We start from the raw sequence: 22,793 nt of genomic DNA on the forward strand, positions 1-22,793 counted from the left end.
AAAATGGAGTACTACTCAGCCATAAAAAATAAGAAATTAGAGACATTTATAGCTAAGTGGATGCACATTGAGGGAATACTCTTAAGTGAAATAAATAGGACACAGATGTGTAAATGCTGAATAGTTTCTCTGGTGTGAGAAACTGAAAGTGTAAATAAGGACTAAATGTGTAATTGGTAATGTGAAATAGGAAGAAAAGGGGCAAAGGGGAAGGAAGTGGGAGGGCTAGAGGAAAGGATCAAAGGGAATGGGATTAATGTGAGAAAATGGAAAAATAGGAACAAAATTTTTGTAAATAGGGAGGGCTGGAGGGGTTGAAGGGAGGGCTGGGCAAGGGTGAAAAACAAGAACCAAGAGAGACTATGTAAAGGTGCAAATTTCCAATGATGAATGTCATTATATTGTATACCTAAAATGTACCAATGATTAGAATGAATAATCGATAATGTAAAATAGGAAGAAAAGGTCCAAAGGGGTAGGGGTAGTGGGAGGCACAGGGGAAAGGAAAGAAGGGAAAGGAAAAAATGCTGAGAAATGGAAAAAATGGAAATAAAGTCTTTGTAAATAGGGAAGGGTGGAGGGCGTGAAGGGAGGGCTAGGGATGGGGAAAAAATAAGAACCAAGATGGATTATATAAAGGTACAATTCCCAATGAGAAATGTAATTGTGTTGTATACCTAAAATGTACCAATAAAAGAATTTAATACAAAAAAAAAAAAAAGAAAGACAATCACACCAAGGGCCATGCCACAGGACAAAGCAAGAAGGCTTCAAAGCTAGGTCAGGAATAAACAAGAAGCTTAATTCACACAAACTTTCTCAAACATGTTTGCATTTACTCCAAGTAAATGCATACATACAATAAATGTTTCTGGTCACAAGACATGGCAAGCCGCAATACCATTCAAAATAATGCATTCAAAAAGTGAACCCGAATGTAAATCGAATTTTGTTAATAATGTAGCAGTATTGACCCACAAGTTGTAACTAGTGTGTCACCAATGCAAGAAGTTAGCAATGGGGGAAATGTGGAAAGAGGGGCAAGGGAACTCTGTATTTACTATTCATGTTTTTATAAACATAAAACTGCTCTAAAAAATAAAGCAATAATTAGCTAGGCATAACGGCACACAACTGTAATACCAGCTACCTTGGAGGCTGAGGCAGGAGTTCAAGCCCATCCTGAGTCACTTAATGAGATCCTGTCTCAAAATAAATAAAACATACAAAGGGCTGGGGATATAGCTCAGTGATAAAGTGCCTCAGGGTTCAATCCCCAACACTGAAAAAATGGATTTTAAAAGCATATTTATAGAAAACCATTAAATAATTTAAAAACCATACAATAACTGTATATAATATATAAAATTGGTATATAATATAATCATAAGTCACAAAATTTTCCATATACCTTGTACATAGTATAAACCATAATGACGGAGTAAACACATAAGAGACTGGAAGAAAATGTACCAAAACATAACTAATAATCAATCTTTTTGGAGAAGGTTGGGATTTTACTGCATTTTTAAATCAGAGAATATGCATTACATTTATGATGGGAAAGTAAATAAAAGTAACTTTGAAACAGTAAATGATACAGTTTGGGACACTCACTCACCGAGGTAGAGTGAACTTTACTTAGCACATTGTTGATTTTTTTCTGGCATATAATGGAACCCTAAGCCTAACTTATATCAAGAATTAAAGGAGAGGAAAGATGTTCTCTGTGCTTTGCACAAAGATGATTTTAGCTAACAACACTGCCTGGACTCAGGGAGTCTGTCCCCATTCTGCCTGTCCTCCACCCCAATCCCTGCAAGCACTAACTTAGAGAAATCTCAGGCTCAGCAGTCCCCACCCAGAAGCAAATGGTTTTAAAGCGTACCGAGGCTGGTCAGGTGCCAGGCCCTCCTGGACGCACTTTCAATGATTAATTCCCTTTACCCTCATAACCAGTACAGAAGATGGGCTGGTCTCCCCTCTTTATGACAGGGCATTCGGAGGGTAGACTGAAAATCCAGGCTATCCCTGCTCTCCTTTATTCTCCCCTGCTCAGGAACCAGCCCCTACTTAATGACCAATCAGAGTGGCTCTCACAGCACCAGTCATGATTCTCACATGTGCTCTTTTAACCCCTGGAGGAAACTCAAAGACTAAAGGAGTAGACTCTGCCCTACAGCCAATGCCAGCCCCTCGGCCCGAAAAACAAATGCTGCAGCTGGCTGCTCTTGTGGCTGGCATGTTAACGTGGTCTACCGCAGAGATACTCTCTCCCAGGTAAATGTGATAAAGGAGGAAGGGGAAAGCAGGTATTTTAACATAGTTCATACCTCCTCTACTTGCTCACTTATAACATCAGTGCAGAATATTCATAGCTTGAGTCTATACTGCATCAGTACAGAGTTCTAATCTGTTTAAAAGTAATCATTGACTAAATGCCAATTATAGAAGACACTCTCCTAGGAACACAAGGGAGGCACCTCTGGGCCCCCAGGAGCTCGTATTTCTTCAAGAGACACTGCCCTGCCTATCAGATGTTTTATTTATCTCATCGCAGTTACAACACGACTTCTGTGCTTTGGGCCACAAAGGCCATACTTACATCTGCCCAAACTTGCCAAGCTTCTCTTGCTTTCTTTACAGTTTCTTCATAGTCTGCCACACTGGCCTAAGTCAAGCATTAAGAGGAGAGAAAAAGAGTAGGAAAGGTAAGTGATGAGAACACACTGACATTTTTTGGAAAAAAAATCTCTGGGTATCCTTAAGATGTACAGTTGAGAGTGATTTCTAGTCTTTTAAAAACTGGCTACAAGCAGTAAGACAGGATAGGTCCAGCTGTGCTTTAAAACCTTGTTCTTGGGCTAGGAATGTAGCTCAGTGGCCCTGCACCTGCCTGGCAAACACAAGGTCCTGAGTTCAATCCCTGGTACAAAAAAACCTTGTTCTTCCACAGCAGGATCTGTTCACAGTACCTGGGAACACTGGTCATGCTATGTATCGATAACACAGATTCTCAGGCTCCAACTCAGACTTAAGGAATCAGAATTTTGACCCTAACAAAACCTCAGGTTATTCAGAAGCACTGCCTTAAATGGACCCCCTCTCAGTCCTCTCTATAGTTCACCTTTTTCGGCCACACCACTCCCACGCAAAAAGTGGTCAGTCTTTCCCAGACATGCTTAAATGTCAAAGGAAAAAAAGACACATTCTTTGAATTTGTACTTTGGTATTGCTCTTGGCCTGCCTAATAGGCTTCTTTTTTTTTTTTCTTTTCTTTTCTTTTAAATTGGCTTCTATCTCTAAAGAAAAGTTGCAAACTCCCTGTAATCAATTTGAATTTTAAAAACTTACCTGTCTGACTCTTGCTATTGGCTCATTGTTAACAGGGCAGTAGGTAGTAATAACCTTAAAACAAAAAGATAACCATCATTTACAGCAATTGCAATCCCTTCCAAATTAAGAGAATAGACCAAATAGGCAGAAGAAAATTCAGTTTCCAATTCTCTCCTAAATAGTAGAAACCACCTTTCTGTAAGACCCTTGCCATCTTAACATTAGGTATATACACAAAGGCTTTAATGTAACCAGTTAATCCAGTTCTTTCTCCATTAACAGAGGAGTTTTTGTAGGAGTTTTCCTTACATCTTCTCTCCCTTACTCTACCCATCCTCTGGTCAGAAGATGAAGTAGCCAAGTGTAGACAGGTATGGGAAAGGCCTGCGCCCACGCGAACTGGAGAAGTCTCGGGTTTAGTAGAAAGGCAAAGCCAAAGTGCACCTAAAAGGCCTTCAGGAGAGAATCTCTTGATCAGATGTGTCAAGCAAACAGGATGAAACACAGGAGCTTGGGGAACAATTAAAATCATCTGCATCTCTTACAGCCACAGATAACCAAAAAGACGCATTTCCCGAACAATGCCGTTAAGTACATAACAGTCCTGTGTTCAATGTTACATAATATTTTCCTATAAAAGCTTCCTTCTGTGTGCCCCTCTCTTTAAAAATATGGGCGACAGGGCCGGGGATTTAGCTCAGTGGTTCCGCTGCCTGCCTCGCAAGCGCAAGGACCAGAGTTCGATCCCTGGTACCAAAATATTTGAGGTGATAATAACCTTATGTTTCCAATGCATTCTATAAAACCATTTTATTAAACAGTAACTTAATTCCAGGCATGATGTTAAGCTCTGGACTTCTGCAGTTCACAGGATTTTAGCAAGCGCAAGCTTAGAAACTCCAAAGGGTTTCAGAAAAAGAAGACAACATAAAAGTACCCTGTGGAACGTTACCTGCGGGGCAAGTCACATTTTAAGAACTGCAGTCCTATTACGACTAATTGCACGGCAAAATGTGCGACCCTTCCCTCTACAGATCCCAAAGGAGTCTGTGCCATACGGTTTTAAGTAAGCGCCAATGTGAAATCAATTCTTCTTCGCACACAAGGACCTAACTAAAGGTTTGTGGCTACTGTTCACGACCTGAGAAAACTTCTACTGTGCAGCTTTAAAACTTCCCATCCTGTGCAATCGCCCACAGCGATCGATCCCGGGGAGTCGAGCAGGGGCAGGGCCCGCCCTCTGGGTCTCCCTGGCTCAGCCCCGGAGGCCGAGATTTCCCGGGCGCACACCTACCTCGCCCTGACCGCCCCAGCTTCCATTGTACACGCCCTCGTTCTCCTCGAGGAGCCCCAGCTCTTTCAGCCACGCGTACTGAGGCTCATTGATCAGCAGAGTGGACATGAAGGAGGTAGGCCTGTTGCAAGGTCCGGAGAACTTGCTGAACTTTGTAGCTTCCACACGGAGCGCGCGAGCCAAACGCCACATAACGAGCCCGGCCCAGGATGAGTGCGGCGCCTACGGCCGAGGGGGAGAGGCTAAAATAGGAGGGCCCCGCCTCCCGGATGGAAGAGCCCATTGGACAGCTCTGGCCCCGCCCCTGACACGCCCCCCGCGCTGCCAGCCCGGGGTCTTCCGGCCGAGTCTGGACCTTAACCGGTCCACTGAAGAACTCAAGGTGGAGCAGGGAGGCGGCGACAGGACTGCTGCCCCCTGGTGGAAGACACCGGAGCCCCGGCGAGGACTAGCAGTTCTTTCCAGCAAAGTGCTGCTTCTAAAGTGCAGTGGGTTACAGCAGAGCTTCTCAAACTGCAACACGCATCCAGTCACGTGCTTAGTATTCAGCTCGCATTCCGTAATCTGCATTTCCTTCTCTTAAACCATGCTCCCTGGAGTAACCAAGGAAGGTATTTCTGGTGGGAGGAGGGAAAGGATTGTTTGTTTTCACTGCTTTTGGTAAATTACAAATTAAGTTTCCCAATAAATAAAAAATATTAAATTTTTGCATATCCTTCCAAATATCCTGCCTGGGTATATTATTACTTTTGAAGAACAAAGGTGGTTTGGATTGATTTCCTCCATTCTCCATTTCCTCTACCTTCTGCAATATCCTTTCCACTCAACCCCAAACTACACCCTGGGCCTGGTCCATCTCATCCCACAATGCCTCAGCCTACTCTGCATAAGAGAGATACTGACATCTTCATCAGCATCATTTGGATGTGAGTTTAAAATATCCACACACTCTGAAACACATTAATAGGGGCCTCTGTGATTGGCAGGGGCCTCTGTGATTCCCAACTACTTTTTTTTGTTTGTTTGTTTCTGTACCAAGGATTGAACATAGGGCCTCGTGCATGCTGGCTAAGCACTCCACCATTGACCCACATCACCGGCCCTTTTTATTTTTTGTTATGAGTTGGAGTCTGGCCAGATTGTCCAGGTGGCCTCAAACTTGGGATCCTCCTTGGCATGTCAGCCTCCTGACTAGCTGGTGTCACGGGTATGCACCACTGCACCTGGCTCCAACCTACTTTTCCAAAATACTTTTCACTACTTGCTTTGTGGCTTTCCACCCTGTGGCCAGTCACTTTGTTTCCATACAAAGCCTGTGCTTTCTTCCCGCTGTCTGCCCTTGATAGTCTCTTAACTTGTAGGACCCTACCTTACATCTTCTCTCAAGCTTGAACTTTACCTGGCCCACCTTATAGCACATGGGATTTCAACAAACACTTGCCATGTGTCAAGCACCTACCAGGAACTCCAGTAAATACTCCAGGTGCGAATGACCCTTCCATTTCTAAAGGTTGTATTTCCCCTGTCAGGGTCAGGACCATCTCTGACTCATCTGTGCACTGTCCATTACACCAGGCTCCCAGATGAAGGAACAAACAAGCCTGCAAACACATTTAGGAAGGAATAAGAAGGGATACCTCACCTAGCATTGGTAATTTGTAATGGTACCTAGCTATTATCTGCCATCTACCCTGAGACCAAGGTGTTAATTTTCCTAATTATTATTTTTTTTCCCTGGTTTGGGAAATTGAGCCCAGGGCCTTCTCATGGAGTTACAACCCTAGCTCCTTTTTAAAATTTTTTGTTTGGTTGGTTGGTTTTTTGAGACAAGGTCTGGCTTTTTAGTCCAGATTGGCCTTGGAACTCATTATGTAGCCCAGGTTGGGCTCGAACTAGAGGCAATCCTCCTGCCTCAGCCTTCTGAGTGCTGGGATAACAGGCATGCACCACTACGAGTTGCTTAATATTTTTATATTGAGAACCAGCTTTTCTGTCACTAACTTGCCCACGTTCAGTTTGAACTTGCAATTTCTCTTCTCAGCCTCCAGAGGGCGAGGAGTACAGGCATGCACCATCATGCCCAGCTAATTTTTCTGAGTTTAATTCTCAGACATTTTGCCTCATTTCTGATCATTTTTTATTATGCAACAAGATTCTTTGGCCGTATGCAGTGGTATATATCTGCAATCCCCAACTAATAAGGGAGCCGAGGAAAGTGGATTGTAAATTTAAAGGCACCTGGACAATTGGGCCAGATCTCATCTCAAAATTAAAAAAGGATAGGGATATAGCTCAGTAGTAGATTACCCCGGGTTCAATCCCCAGTAAGGCAAAAAGAAAAAGATTCTTTGTATATGTATTCCTCTCCTCTCCTCCATTTGATTCAACAAAATGAAAAGTCATTTACAATTGCACTTAAGATTTAGGAGAAATATATAATGCTCTGAAGGAATGCTAGCTTCCTTGGCTTTGCTGAGTCCATGAGAGAGGATATCTTTCTAGACCAGTTCTGGGGAGACAGGAGCCCACACCACTCACTTTGACAGCAGGGTCACCATCTCTCCTCCACCTCCGTTTTTCAAAATTCACTTAGTCCTGCCCAGTAAGAGTTCAGGAAAAATCAGAACTGATGTTTTCCCCCTATTTGGTGCTTTGGACTGAACCCAGGCACTCTACATGCTAAGCAACACCACTTTCCCAGCCCCAGAAACAAGGAATTTTGATGGCCAGAGCAGGAAGAGATAGAATTAAATGAATCATGTATGAGAGAAAGTCCTTTGGAAACTGGAAAGTCCTATAGAAATGTAATTGTACTTTCTGAATTCAGTACAGTTTAAACCAGTTCTGTTAAAAGTGGCAGAGTTTGGAAATGGCCAGTTTGGCTTTTCTAACGATTTGTCAAGGTGTCATGGTAAAACAGTTAAATTGTGTAAACCCAAGTTCTTGAAGAAAGTTGAAAAATAAATTTGAAGACAAAAGGAGGAATTTAGGAGAGTGTTAATAAGAAAAAAGCTCTGGTTAGGAAGGAGTTGTTAACAGCATACTCTGCCTAATAAGTGTCTTTCCTGGAAGGAAAGATCCTTATCTCTCTATTCTTATTTTAACCTTTTATCTTTCTTCTTGTGTTTAGCTTTGCATCTCTAAGCTTGGTTTAGTTGCTTGATTAATGAGCTATTTAAATTTACTCTTTTATCTGACCCTATCATTAGGTTGCTCTAACTGCCTACTCATAATAACTACACAACACTATTACAATAGGGTAGTGATTACACATAGGTACAAATGGCTTTTGCTTAGAGACCCTCAGTGAACACTGGCTATCCTTATATTTCAAAGCTATCTGGCTAGGAGGTTCATACAGGAATGTGACCTTGCCCCAGGGCAGCAATAAATTGGTAAAAATCTCCAACATCCAGGATACCATTTCAGTCTCAAAGCTCAGAACCTGATTTGTCCCATGATGCATTAGTGAGTGACACTATTGTTGTGGGTAAACTCCTATTAATCAGTTTTCAAAAAAAAAAAAAAATGATGGTACAACCAGAATGCAGGGTTATTATTTTATAGGATTTTTTTTTTTTTTTTTTTTAGTACTTGGGATTGGGGCCTTCACACCAAGTACATCCCCAACCCTTCTTTATTTTTTATTTTGAGAAAAGGTCCTGCTAACTTGCTAAATTGCCCAGACTAGACTTGAATTTGTGATCCTTCTGTGTCAGCCTCCTAGAGTTGTAGGATTACAGCAGGGAAATTATCTCCTGAGAAGACTAGGTATTTGCATCCTCCAATTACTGCATTCTTTTTTTAAAAAAATTAAAAAATTGTACTTACTTAGAATCATTCAGAATGTCAATAAAACAACTGCAACTTTTTTTCTATTAGCATAGTATTCAGTTAACAGAACAACAATTATTTCATATAAGCTGCATCAGAGAAAACTGAAGATAAAAAAAACTACTGTCCCCATATATAACGAATGTGTGCTTGGCACCAAATTAAAGAACCTGCTTTAAATTTCCGTGCCAATATACAACTCCTATACTATACCAGGCAAGGTCAGTGTCTATTGAAAATACCACCAGGACAGAGCTCTCTAAAAACACATTTGGTAATGTGTTAACTGTACAAAAAAGACAAAAAGACACCGTATAATTTAAAAACAAATCTTACAGGGCTGGGGATTTAGCTCAGTGGTAATGCTGCCTGGCCTGCAAGAGCAAGGACCTGACTTTTATCCCCAGTACCAAAAAAATCTTACACAGCCTTACATTTCAGTTTTTTTTAAGAGGATACTTTAAAACAGACAAGTTTTCTTTTCTTGCATTCATATCACCCACACACACACCAGCTGGATAAGATGGCCATGCCCTACCAGGATGAGAGCAGGCCTCTGGTGTTGCCTGTGGGCCTGTATCCACCCTGCCATATGCACCTACATGGGGAGCAGCTGTTTCAGGCTGCATGAGTTCTGAAGGGGATAGTGCAGAGTTTTTCTTTTTGTGCAGGAAGAAAGGAAAAGTTTCCTCTCTCTGCTTTTTCATAAGCTCATATGCTGTCCAAAACCAGAGGCTTAGCTCATAAGGCTAGTTATAAAAGGGGGGAGGGGGGAGATAGAAACAAATGATGATGGCAGCTGGTGATGCATGCCCATGTAAAAGTTAAAAGTTATGCATAGTCATGCAAAAAGAGAAAATACTGGCTGGCCATGTGGCAAGGCAATATGGCTACTGGCCATGTGGCAAGGTAATGTGCCAGAACCTCACCCCCAACCAAAACATAAACTGAGAAAAAGCCATTTACAAACTAGAGTATGTGGAGACCAGGCTAATTTGGCAAAATACTTAACAATCAAAAGCACAGACAAGGCATACCCACAGAGTGAAAGCAAGCAGCTAGAAAGAAAAACAAAAGCCTATGTTCCCTTTCCCCTTCCCCCAGGACTAGAAAAGCAGCAACCAGTTCCCTGCACACCTTGAGAACAGTCCCCTGTATTCCCTGCCTAGGCAATATGGAGAGAAACAAAAGCTGTGCCCAACATGGGCCTTATGGTCTCCAATACCTGAGCTTTACTCTTGTGGCTAGCCACACCAAAATGTTATTTTTTGGCAGGCCACGCCAAAATGTCATCTCCTGGCTGGCTCGCCAAAATGTTATCAGGTAATTTCTTTAGAACTGCCTCATCAATCAAAAGTATTCCAGGTCTTTCTTGCTTCAAACACAGAATTGGATGAGACAAGCCAAAAATGGTGCTAAAAGTTTATTTGAAAAGTGAGGTGTGAATGAGTAGGGGAGAGACCAGCTTTGAGGAGCAAACTTGCAGAACAAGAAAAAAAGATGAGGGCCGGGTATTTAGCTCAGTGGTTCCAGGGCCTGCCTTCAAAGCGCAAGGTCCCAAGTTCAATCCCCGGTACCAAAAAAAAAAAAAAAAAAAAAAAAAAGAAAGCATAGAAAAGTACATGCTGCATCTGGGAAATGCAGTATGGGCTCTTGTGGGAAGTCACAAGAGCAGGCTTCCCAATGCATCTCATCACTTTTATGCCATCCACATCTTATGGGAGCCTGGGAGAAGTTCCACATATAGGGTCCTGAGAATTATTTGACACTCCTGGGATCTTGTAATTCACAGGTCCTGCTCATTTCCTCAGCCAGCTTTACCATGCCCTATCTCCTATATCATTCCTTTTGTGAAGTTGATGGTGATCTGCAGCAATATTTTTCTATGTTTCTCCCAGTTTCTTTGTGACATCACCAATGGATAGGCCAGGATGCTCTCCTTCGATTTGAGTATCTGGGCAATACTTAGAACAGAACAAGAAGGCTAAAAAAGGCCTTGGGTGCATTGAAATCCTTGAACATCTTTTTTGTTTCCTCTTGAGGAAGGATATAGGTTTTCATTTCTCTTTGTACAGGCCCTGTCTGCCTTTTCCATGTCTTCCTTTCTCCTTAGTAGAAAGGAAATTTTCCTTTCTCCTCAGTAGATGGTCTTCTACCTCTCTAAACACTTCTTAGAAAACTGAGAAGTTGATGGAAACATCTGGGTGTTTCTTCTTGTACTTCTCCTAGCAAGTGTGGACAAATAATACATATGCTGACATTTGGCCTCTCTGCTTCATAGGATCTCCTTTGCCCACGTTTATTTGTTTTTCTTCAGTGAGCCACAGAGTTTCCCAGTGCCAATCTGGCTCTCATTTGTCCCTCTGCTGTCTCTATGGAGCTCAGTGTACTGCAGTGGCTAAGAAATTGGGAGCCAGATGCAGCCTCCTCACTCTCACTGCTCTGTAACATTTAATTACTACATTTTTTCCAGGAGAAAAAAAAATACCTTGTCATTTTTTTATGTGTGCATGCATTTATTTTTTGGTTTATTGAGACAGGGTTTCACTATGTAGTTCAGGCTGGCTTCCAACTCACAGAAATCCTCCTGCCTCAGCCTTCCACATACTGGGATTGCATATGTGCACCACCATGCCAAGCCCCATTCCTGCCCAGAATCAGAAAAAAGAGTTGTTGTTTAACAATATATGATTCCACCCAACCAAAAAATGGTCAAGGAAAATGAATGGACACCTCAGAGAAGAAGTACAGATAGCAAATAAATACATGAAGAAATGCTCAATATTGCTGGACATTACAGAAATAAAAATTAAGTCACCACTGAGATTTCATCTTACCCCCAAAAGAATGGCCATCATCAAGAAATCAAAGAATAAAAAATGCTGCTGAGGCTTAGGGGAAAATGGAAGACTCTATGTTGTTGATAGGAATGTAAACTAGTACAACCACTATGGAAATCAGTATGGAGATTCCTCAAAGAACTAAAAGTAGAAATTTCATTTGACTCAGATAGTCTCCTTCTAAATACCTTTCTAAAAGAATTAAAGTCATCATATTATAGTGATGCATGCATACTCATGTTTATAGCAGCACAATCATAATAGCTGAATCTTGGAAGCAGCCTATCTGTCCATTCACAGATGAATAGGTAAAGAAGATGTGGTATTTACACACAGTGCAGTACTATTCTGCCATAAAGAAGGATAAACTTGAGTCATTTGTAGGAAAATGAATGCACCTTTAGACCATAGTTTTAAGTGAAATAAATCATACACACAAGCTTAAATATTGCATGATTTCTTTTATATGAGAAACCCAGAGTATAAATAAAGAGCAAAATAAAAGATAGATGATAGGAAGTAGGGAAATAGATTATTCTCAAAGGGGAAGGGGATCAGGAGATGAAGGAGGGAGAGAAGAAAGGAATAGGAATGAAAAAAGGAATTAAAATGTGTTATGTACAGATACCAACTCCCCACAATGTAAACATTATATACTAAAACAGGTATTAATAAAATAAATAAACAAAAAATATATTAAAATTTAAAAATTCTAGCATTTAGTGTCATCAGGCTAAGATAGCCTTCCCAGTATCTGAATTAATCTATCTATTCAATGCAATCTCAATCAAAATATTAGAATTAGTAAGCCAAATCTAAAGTTTAAATGGAACTGTAATAGACAGTTTAGTCAGCTTATAAATTGAAGCCAATAGGAACAGGCCTAAGATGGAGTTAGTTGGATAAAAAGAAAATAGCATACACTCTGAGTTAAGGGAAAAAATGAAGCTACTGAAGCTTAGAAATGTAAAAGCAAACACAGTAATAAAAATTAAAAATTGGGTAGGAATGGGCAGAAAAGGACCCTTCTTCCCAGATAGGAGCTTCTTTGGCATAATTATGCTATGTGAGTTGTAACTCCTCCCTACCTCTGGGCTAGACTTTCAGGAACTTAGAAATGCAGGGTAACTATTGTCCTTATTTCCTTTGAACTTGGTTTCCTTTGAACTCAGCTAGCCAAATAACTGATTTTCTTTAGACTGTACATTACAAAGCCTAAACCCTAATTGGTTTTTCTAAACTCACAGAACCATCTGTTTAAAACAAGGTCATATGCTCTGTTTATCTATATAAAAATGTTTAGGGCTGGGGATTTAGCTCAGTGGTTTCACCACCTGCTAAGCAAGCGCAAGGACCCAAGTTTGATTCCCAGTGCCTCCCCCCTAAAAAAAATTTTTTTTAAAGAAAGCACCTTGGAACTACACTTTCATAGCCCTCTCCTGGAAACTGGGGGCATTTTTTCTTATTATTATTATTTCCAATAAGCACTCTCCTAACTTCCTCCTTTCGTCTAAGATTTCATTCTTTGACTTTTGAGACAATGAGCTTGGTTTTAATAGTTTGTATAGAGTTAACTGTTTCACATTTGAAAGTCCCACCAAGAGCCAAGACTGATAGGATGTAAGAGATTGCAGAGTGTTGCCTTTTCATCTTTTTTCTCTATTTACAATATGATTTTATTCATCATGATTACTTGTGTTCCTTCTGCTTCAGCCTCCAAGAATGCTGGGATTGCAGCTATGCACCACCATGCCTAGCTATGGAGAAATTTATCTTCTAAGAAAACTAGATATTCACATCACCCAACTCTTTCCAGGAGACAAACTGCTTATCTGGTTGTTTAATGACTCCAGAATCAGAAGAAGAGTTGTTAACAGTATATAATTCCAGCATTTAATACCATCAGGTTAAGATAGCCTTCTCAGTACCTGAATTAATCTATAGATTCAATGCAATCTCAATCAAAATACTAGAATTAGCAACCTAAAGTTTAAATGGAATTGCAAAGGATCTAGAATAACCAAAAAATGCATAAAAAACCACATTTATCCAGGTGTGGTGGTATACATCCACAATTCCAGTGCTCTAGAAAGCTGGGGCAGGAGGATCTGAAATTTCAACCCAGCCTGGGTAACTTAGCAACTTCATAAAACCCTGTCTCAAAAAAAAAAAAAAAAAAGGTAAATGGCTGGGATGCAGCTCAGATTCACAGTAGAAAACTAAAAGTCAGATAAAAGCTAGGCATCTCAGCCTTCATTTTGTAAGACCCAGGTGAGACTTAGCACAAGAAACGCCATCTTGTTACAGGCCCACCATCTTGTCCCTGTGGGTTTCGGGTTCACTAAAGGACACAAAGTTCCTGGAATGTACTTGTTTATCTGTTAAGACACCCGGGAATGTACCATTGTTTCTGTGAAAAGAATATCCTGTTAGATAAGTAAAGAACATCTGCAAACTCCCCTAACTGTCCCCTAACCACAAAAATTCCACTTCTGTAGTTCTGCTTGCTAGGCTCCCCTGCAGCCCCTATAAAACCTTCCAACCCCCTGAGCTCAGGGCCTCTCTAAGCTTGTTTGCTTGGAGGGTGCCATCTGGCCAGACTAATAAACGTCTGTTTTTTACTATCTCAATCTGTCCGGTGTGTTTCCTTCCAGGTGATCCTCACTGCAGTCAGCTCCTCAGAGCGTTTGGTAAGGTCCTCAGTCTTACAATTTCGTATCTGTCTCCTTTGCCACCTTAAATTTTGGGGGTGATTCTTGCTCATTTCTGCATGTAGACATATTAATCACTTAAGGAGTGTTCCTCTAAAGCTAGCAATCTTCTCCCTTCAAGGGAGAAGGCACTGTGATAACAGTAACTAATGTAACATAAGTAATGAACAGATTGTCAACTGTCAGCTTTTATAATGTCCTGCTCCAGATTCTTAGAATTTCACCTAGAAATCTGAAGTCATTGCCCTAAGCCTGCAAGACCTAACTTCATCTTGCCATTCCAATTCCTTTTCTCTGAGTTGTTCTCTCCTGTAGTCACCTTAAATTCCATGAAAAACAGATCTGATCAGGCCCCACCAGGCCAGGCCAGGCCGCAGCAATTCTCTTATCTTTGCCAACAAGTTTCCCTATAGTCCTGAGAAAATGATCAACTAGACCACAGTTTGGCCAGGATTGATTAACTATGCATTCTTCTTGCTTCTCATCCCCAACCCCCACTCTATTCCTTCCTATTTAAACCTGAAGCTTTTATCAGCATCCCTGAATAGATTCCTTTCCAAATTTCCACAATTAGTTTTTCATTCACTTTGGGGGCAGGTGGCCAGACCTGGTCTTCTGTGGTTCCCTGAAATCAGACTTCCCTCTGGCCCAAGATTCTAGTCAAAATTTTTAAATTGTTATAAAGGTATAAAGATAACCAAGATAATGTCACGCTGGTTTAAACAAAGACAAAAAAGATCACTGGAATGGGGGTTGGAGGTGCAGCTTTGTGGTAGTGTGTGCTGAGAGTGCATGAGGCCCTGGGTTCCAGCCCCAGCACACACACAAAAAAGAAAAACAATCAGCAGAACAGAAGAGAGAAAAAAATAAATAGGGTCTTGTATATATGATTAATTTTCAATGAAGGTGTCAAGGAAATTCAATGAGGAAATGGTAGTCTTTTCAATAAATTGGGATATATTAATTGAATGCTCACATGCAAAAGAAGGAGGAAGAGGAGGAGAATGACCTTGCCAGTGCCAGGGCACACCTGTAATCTCAGCTGCTGAGGAGGCCAAAGAAGGAGAAGGACAGGTGTGAGCCCAGCCTGGCAATTTAGAAACCCACATCTCCAAAAATAGAACTGGGGCCAGGCTCAGTGGTACACACCTATAATCACAGAATTCCGTGAGACTGAGGCAGGATGATCACAAGTTGGACCCCAGCCTGGGCAATTTAGCAAGACCCTGTCTCAAAAGAAAGGAATAAAAAGGGGACTGGGGATATAGCTCAGACACACACACACACACACACACACAAAGGACCAAGGATATAGCTCACTGCAAAGGCTCTGGGTTCAATCCTCAGTATTAAAAAAAATCTTAAGTCTTTGTACTATATACAACAGTTAATTTAAAAGAAACCACAAATCTAAAGGTAGGATCTAAAACTCTAAAATGTATAGAAAAAGGCATATAGAAAACAACTTTTCTATGGAAGACTGTTTTATGTAATATACTGTTTAGCTGCATACCTGTCCTCTAACCCCTAGAAATCATCAGTGCCTCCCCTTGAGTTGTGACAATTAAAATATCTCTAAGTGGTGATTTGTAGCTATAATCCCAGCACTTTGAGAGGCTGCCTTCTGCCTTCCAAGAACTGTTTTTCCTCTGTGATATCCCTCTGCCATGCCACCCTGCTTTGGAGCCAGCCATGTTTGGACTGAAACCTCTACAAACTGAACCAAATAACCTTTCCTCCTTTAACTTAGGGTGTTGGGTATTTTGTCTCAGCAACAAAAAAAGTAACTAAGACCCACAATGAGAAACTATTATATATCATATAATAAAATATGATAAACGGTATATTTTTAGAATACATATCGTTATGGCTTATGTCTAGATACTCCCCCCCCCAAAGCCTCATGAGGTCAAAGGGGGGGCTTTTTCAGAGGTAGCTGAATCTAGAATGTGTGATTGAGTCACAATCCAATGCTAGGATTGAAGGTGGGTGACTACTAAATCAGTCCATGATTGGTTTGGCACTGCCCTAATCCCAGTAACATAGATAGAATATAAAAGAGTCAGAAAAAAGCTGTTAAGATCCCTTGCTTGCTTTGCTGTCTTCAGCCAACCATAATCTGTTTCTCCTCTGTGATGACTATCTGCTATCCACCCCGCCTTGGGGCCAGCTGATTATGGACTGAAACTGTGAGCTAAATAAACCTTTCCTCCCTTAACTTGTGTTGGGTATTTTGGCTCAGCAACAAGAAAAGTAACTAAGACACATATATAAGTAATGCTTATAATTTAATATGAAAAGAATTGAATCTCACTTTATAAAAATGAGCAAAAAATTTGAGCAGACACTTCATCAAAGGAAGGATACAAATGTCAAATAAGCACAATAAAGTGAAGGACTCTAAGGCTTGGATACACCTGAACATAAATGCCTTTAATAACAAAGTTCTGATGTTTTCCATGAAAAGCCTCCAGGCCTTTCACAGATGAGTCTTATAGTTCAGAACCAACTTTTCTTTCTTTTCATATTTTATTTCAACTTGTTCTTTTAAATACAGTTAAAAGGACTAAATTTTCAGGATTTTAAATTTGTGCTTTATGCATATGTACCAAATCCCCTCAAGAAATGTAATCATTGTGTGTTTGTGTGTGTGTGTTGGGGGGTGTTGTGTGTTACTGGAGAGCAAACCCAGGACCTTGCACATGTTAGCTAAATATTCTATCACTGAGCTACATCCTCAGCCTGTTTCTTTTTCTTTTTTTGGTACCAGGGATCGAACTTGGGTCCTTATGCTTGCGCAGCAGGCGGCAAAACCACTGAGCTAAATCCCCAGCCCCCTCAGCCTTTTAAATATTTTGTTCATTTTTATTTTGTTTCAAGACAGAATCTTTTAAATTCCCCAGGTTGGCCTTGAGCTTGTAATCCTCCTGACTCAGCTTCCCAAGTTGCTCAATTTACAGGTGTGCACCACCATGCTCAGCTTTTTGCTTTGCATTTTGCAGTGGCAGAGATTGAACCTGTGGCCTCTTGCCACTGAGCTACAGCCCTAGTTCCCGCCTTGCTCTTTTAAAGAAACTCTTGCAAAAATAACCAGGGACCCAGTAGAACTCTATCAACTCCTTTTGAAGGCAGTGCCCTTGATGATTTAATTATTTCCCACTAGGCTCCACCTTTTAAAGCGTTCACTGCCTCTCCATACCAGCACATTGAGGTCCTAGCTCCCCACACATGAATGCTTTGGAGGACATACTGAGACCCCATCCAAATCATAGCAGACTTGGACTAGAACTTATACCATAGGTTCTCCTGATTCTCAGGTCTTCAGATTCAAATTGGAACTATGTCACTGAATCTTTTTCAATCTCAAGCTTCCAAATGGTAAATTGTGGGAATTCTCAGGCTCATGATGAGACAGTCCAAGTCTCATGATGTAATTGGATCTAGCTCTCGGGTCTTTGTTTTGGGGCAATGAAGATTCTAGCCGACAAAATACCAAACAGCAAGCGGTGGAGGAATGGCCAAATGTGTGTTTATTAGAAGGAATAAAAGAATACCTTTCTGCTGATCAGAGAGGGGTGGTCCATAAGGCAGACACCATGGAAGTTTAGACTTGGGGCTTTTATATAGCTTTTGAGACCAGTGTATGTGACAGAAAACAGGGATGTTCCTGGTTGCAAGTAGGCCTTTGATGTCTGGAGTGCAGTTTTATTTGCATCTTACTTCCTCCAAGGTCTCTCCCCTTTGGTTAAGGACCTATTTTCTGTCTCCTGTATTTCATTAGGCCCTAATAGTCCATTGTGGTATGCTAATTCACTTAGGCCCCAACTCTTAGTTTACCTTAACTATTCAGGACCTGTGACCTATCTGTCTAAATTCCACTATCTATCGGCTTCAGTGATAAACCTCTCTATATAAAGAATCTTTCTCAAAAATATATCCTATTGGTGCTTTTTCTCTGGAGAACTCTATTACAAATGACTAGATTTAAAAAGACGGACAAAACCAAGTGGTGGGTAAGGTATGAATCAAATAAACTCTCATTTATTGCTGATTAAATATAAAATGGTACCAGCATTTTGGAAAATCCTTTTGTAAAAAAAATTCTTGCTGCTTTATTATTTGATAAATTGCTAATAAGCTCCCATTAGAAGTTCTTTAGTCATTATACCAAGTTGTCTTGGTCTTCTGATCATACACACACACACACACACACACGCACGCACGCATATATATGCATCTTTTTTCAAGTAAAGAAATGTTTAACAGATGTAAACTATTTATTGATTATTTGCCACCAAATATTGTTAAATATATTATCTTGCAGCATATCACTTTCAAGTTAAAATGTCAGAAACAAACAACAATATTTACAATTCTTTTAAGGAATGTTATATAATGACACATTAAGGCGTAAATTCTTTAGGCTTATAATTCTTAAAAGAATGATAATACCAAAGTGATGCAAAATCTTCAGTGTGAGATTATGATTAAGCTACATTTTACAAAAATATGGTGTAAGATGGCAATAATCCCATTCAACATCCTGGATTTGATCCCTTCAGGAGGGACTGATAATTTATACAACCAAACTTTAACATTTACAGTTAAAGGCAGTTTAATACTGCCACTGAGAAGTACATCTCTTAATATATACAAATTTCAGGCCACAGTTTTGAAGGTCTGAAGTATCAAATTGTTTTGATGAATTAGTCGGTTGGCACTTACGAACACATTTATTGCCTTGCCATCTTTAAAATACATTTTCAGAGTATCACTGAAACTTTTGGAATATTTTACAAATTCTTTCTTTTGGTGTTCAAGTGCCCTGCGGTTCTGGTATTGGTATTTCTTGAAGACATTATTCACTGTATCAAGAAGTTCTTTTATTGCACTAGCTATATCCTTGATTGTCTGCAGAAACCTCACTCTGTCATTGATCTCATCTGGGATCTTACTGAGAATTTGTTTAAGTGCTCTTGCCTTTTCATTTAGGTCCTGGAATTCTGGCTCTGGTCGTTCAATCATATACTCTTCTACATCATCAGCTGCCATATGAAGAAGAGACTCTATGAAGTTAACTTCTACACTTTTTTTCTCTAAAATTTTCATAATGTTGTCTTGTGTGAGACCTGGATTTTCTTTTTCAGCCTTAATGAAAGCGGCTCTCAGTGTCTGAGCTGCAGACAGATTTACTCCATCTAACTTATTAAACACAGGATACATGACTGCATAGAGAAGCATAGAAATCATGGAAGTGGTCTCAGCTTCATGCTTCATCTCTTCCATTGTCATCCTCATTCAAAAGCCAACTACAGTAGAAAAAGCAGTGCTAAAATGCAGAGGAATCTTCATTCACGGCAATATTTCTTCTTTTTTTGTATGATAGAAGAACGGTCACAAAATACACACTTAACGACAACTGAGGCACTGACTTCACTTCCCACCTTTGGAGCCCTATTCAACTCCCAGATCAATTCACTCCTGCAACGCCGGAAGGATCCCTTGGAAAATCCTTTGACATTTTTTCATAAAGTTATATATAAATCTCAAAAATACTATATTAAATGAAAGAAGTCGCATACGGAAGATTACATACTGAATGCTTTCATGGATATGATATAAAAGAAATGGCAAAACTATGGTTCCCAAGAACCAAGGGATTAGAAGAGATGGTTGATTGCCAAGGAACAGTAGAGAACGTTTTAGTGTAATGGAAGTGTTTTCTATTGTCTTTGTTGTTGTTGTTTTGTTTTTGTTTTTTATTCATGGCACCAGGAATTGAACCCAAGGCCTTCTCACTGAGCTACATCCCAGTCCTTTTTATTTTTTATTTTGAAATAGGGTTTCACTAAATTGCCCAGGCTGGCCCTGAATTTGAGATTCTCCTGTTTCAACCTCCTGAGCTGCTAGGATTAAAGGAGTACACCACCATGCTTGGCCTAAAATTATTCTTTATCACAATTGCAGTGGTAGTCACACCCTTTTTTCATTTGCATTTAAAACTCAGTGAATTGGACAGATAAAGCTTGTAAATTATTATACTTCAATAAGTTTTGTTTTTCCTTTTGCAGTATTGGGGATGGAACATAACTGATTTTTTTTTTTTTTTTTTGTACCAGGGATTGAACTTAGGACTGTAAGACTGAGGGCCTTACCAAACGCTCCGAGGAGCTGACTATAGTGAAGCACACCCAGGGATCCCAGCGGTGCCTCCAGAATGCAAGGCCAAGGGCCTTACCAAATGCTCCAAGGAGCTGAAGTGGAGCACACCCGAGGATCCCAGCGGTGCCTTCAGAATGTAAGACCAAGGCCTTACCAAACGCTCCAAGGAGCTGGCTACAGCGAGGACCACCCGGGAAGGAACACACAGGCCATGTTGGAAAACAGACCTTTATTAGTCTGGCCAGACGGCACTCCCGAAACAAAATAGCTCAGAGAGGCCCCTGGCTCAGAGTCCGAGGTTGTTTTATAGGGGGTTAAGGGCGGGGTTTAACATGTGGATTCACAGAAAAAAAAAGAACAAAGGTTAGTGGCTCATTGTCACATGCTGATGTTCAGCAGACATCCTGACTGACAGTTAGGACCACCCTGTTTACAGATTGTCCTATAGATACTGGGCCCCCGGACATTTGGATTTAGGGCAAACAGATGGCTGAATAACCTCGCCCTATTACTGATTGTCCATTGTCCCGAGGCAAACACACTCCAACCATCAAATTTACAACAGAATCTAGGGGAGTAATTAACTTTTGAATCACACAGTCCCACAGGACCTTGAGCTTGCAAGGCAGGTGGGGGCAACACTGAGCCAAATCCCCAGCCCCAAAAACTGATTTTTAAAAATAAAATATTTAGGAATAAGTAGAATAAAAAATCATCCAATTATATTAAGAGTATAAAGCATTGGTGCTGGGCTGGGGATGTAGCTCAGTGGCGCTCCAACTGCCTGGCAAGCGAAAGGTCCTAAGTTCAATTCCTGGTACTGGAAAAAATAAAAATAAAATAAAAAACATTGCCCCAAGAAGTGAAACAAAATCTAAATAAATGGAGACCTATACCATGCACACAGACACTCAACATTGTTAAGATAGCAGTTCTTTCCAAATTGAACTGTGGATGCAGTAAAATCCCAAACATAATCCTACTAGGCTTTTTCTAAGTAACAATACTAATTCTAAAATTATTTTATTGCTTATTTATTTAATAGTAGCAGGGATTGAACACAGGAAGGGCTGAGGTACATCCCTGTGGTGACAAAATGGTTAGAACTCTCAGTGACAAAATTTCCTGGCTGACACAATCTTGGCCAACAAGCATGCACTGGGTGGTTATGATGTCACCAGAAAGCCAGGTCTTAACATGGCCAGGTCTTAACACCTCAAGGAACTTGCAACACTCAATTCTTTGTCTTTGATGAAAGATCTCAGATAAGACACATAGGCTGTCATATAGAGTATAGGTAGAACTTACTGCAAAATGGTAGGTTTTCAGGGAGAAAGAGAATACACCTGCAAGTATGAAGGTGGACAAGCACCATAGAGGCCTCAGGTTACATTTATATGATTAACTGGCTCCTTCAGGGAATATCTTTTCTTTTCTCCAAGGTCATTGTTCTTGTATAAATAAAATGGGCTGTGTTGACCTACTTGTTAAAGAAGTAGGCCCCCAAATGCTCCTTAGATGTATGTTACCCTTTAGTTTGTTTTGAGACCTTGAGGTTTTTCTAACTTTTCACCCATGGTCTGAATTTCATATAGGCTCTAGACCTTATCAGCACACTTAGAGGATGTTACATTCTTTTTTTTTTTTTTTTTGGTACAAGGATCAAACTCAGGACTTTGAGCTTTTAAAGCAGGCAGCAGCACCACTGAGTTAAGTCCCCAGCCCTCACATTCTTTTGAGTTAAAGTTTGAGACCAAGTTTGTGTAGGTTTTATCTATAGCTAATGTTAAAAAGAAAAAGAAAAAAAAAATCATGTCTTCTTTGCTTTTAAGTGGCCCCCAATCATCTCTGTACTCCACTAGTGAAGACTAGAAACATCACAAGATAAAAACATATGTAAGACCTATTCATTCCTCCCCAAAAGCCTTGACTCATACTTTCTCAAAGAGTTAATGTGTATAGACATTGTTATGGCTTGTGTTAGATGTGCCCCCAAAAGCCTCATGCCGTCATAAGTGGGGCTTTTCAGAAGTGGCTGGATCTAGAGTGTGTGACACTGAGATTGATTCATGGTGCAATGCTAGGATCAAGGGCACTAGGATTAGGGATGTGAGTGCTGCCCTCCCTAAGTGGTGTGGATAAGCTAAAAGGGGCAGAAAGACACTGTTAATGTCCCTTGTTTGCTATCTTTTGCTATCTTCTGCTTGGCATGAACTGCTTCTCCTCTGCGACATCCTTCTGCCAAGCCACCCTGCCTTGGAGCGAGCTGATTATGGACTGAAACCTCTATAAACTATGAGCTAAATAAACCTTTCCTCCTTTAACTTGGACGTCAGGTATTTTCCCTTAGCAATGAGACAAAAGTAACTAAGAGAATTTGGTACCAGAGAAGTAAGGTCGTTCTGTCTATACCTGACCATGTGGTTCAGGAGCCTGTGAGACTGGCTTGTTGGGAGCATTTGGAAAGGTTCAGAGATGGTGGATGATCTTATCTAAAACTAAACTTCCTTGAGACCAAAGTAAATGCCCTTGTCAATTTGTAACTTTAATGTACAACTTTTAGATACACTACAGGTGTTCCTAAAAGATCAGCAGGAATCAGGCTACCCAGAAAAA

The 22,793-nt window shown here is 40.5% G+C and overlaps 2 protein-coding genes across 4 annotated transcripts in view; both read right to left on the reverse strand.

The window, feature by feature from the left end:
* Aldh7a1 (aldehyde dehydrogenase 7 family member A1) overlaps positions 1-4,864 on the reverse strand; it is a 50,705-nt gene extending 45,841 nt beyond the window's left edge. For 2 of the 3 annotated variants that reach the window (XM_004854459.3, XM_021266254.2), the window contains exons 1-3: positions 4,631-4,864; positions 3,355-3,408; positions 2,606-2,671 (exon numbers count right to left, since the gene is read on the reverse strand). In XM_004854459.3, the coding sequence (XP_004854516.1) occupies positions 2,606-2,671; positions 3,355-3,408; positions 4,631-4,822 (312 nt within the window). In that variant the 5' untranslated portion in view covers positions 4,823-4,864. The remainder of the gene's footprint in view (positions 1-2,605; positions 2,672-3,354; positions 3,409-4,630) is intronic. The other variant, XM_004854458.3, reaches the window with a different exon arrangement.
* A 13,791-nt stretch (positions 4,865-18,655) lies between these two features.
* LOC101710963 (programmed cell death protein 10) lies at positions 18,656-19,328 on the reverse strand. The gene has a single exon (XM_004854457.3). It carries the CDS (start codon positions 19,311-19,313, stop codon positions 18,675-18,677), a length of 639 nt encoding a protein of 212 aa, XP_004854514.1. The 5' UTR covers positions 19,314-19,328; the 3' UTR covers positions 18,656-18,674.
* Positions 19,329-22,793: the final 3,465 nt, after the last annotated feature.

The sequence above is a fragment of the Heterocephalus glaber genome, unplaced genomic scaffold (genome assembly GCF_053883595.1).
Source record: "Heterocephalus glaber isolate CG9 unplaced genomic scaffold, H.glaber_assembly_v1.0 deba00001463, whole genome shotgun sequence".
NCBI classification, from domain to species: Eukaryota; Metazoa; Chordata; class Mammalia; order Rodentia; family Bathyergidae; genus Heterocephalus; species Heterocephalus glaber.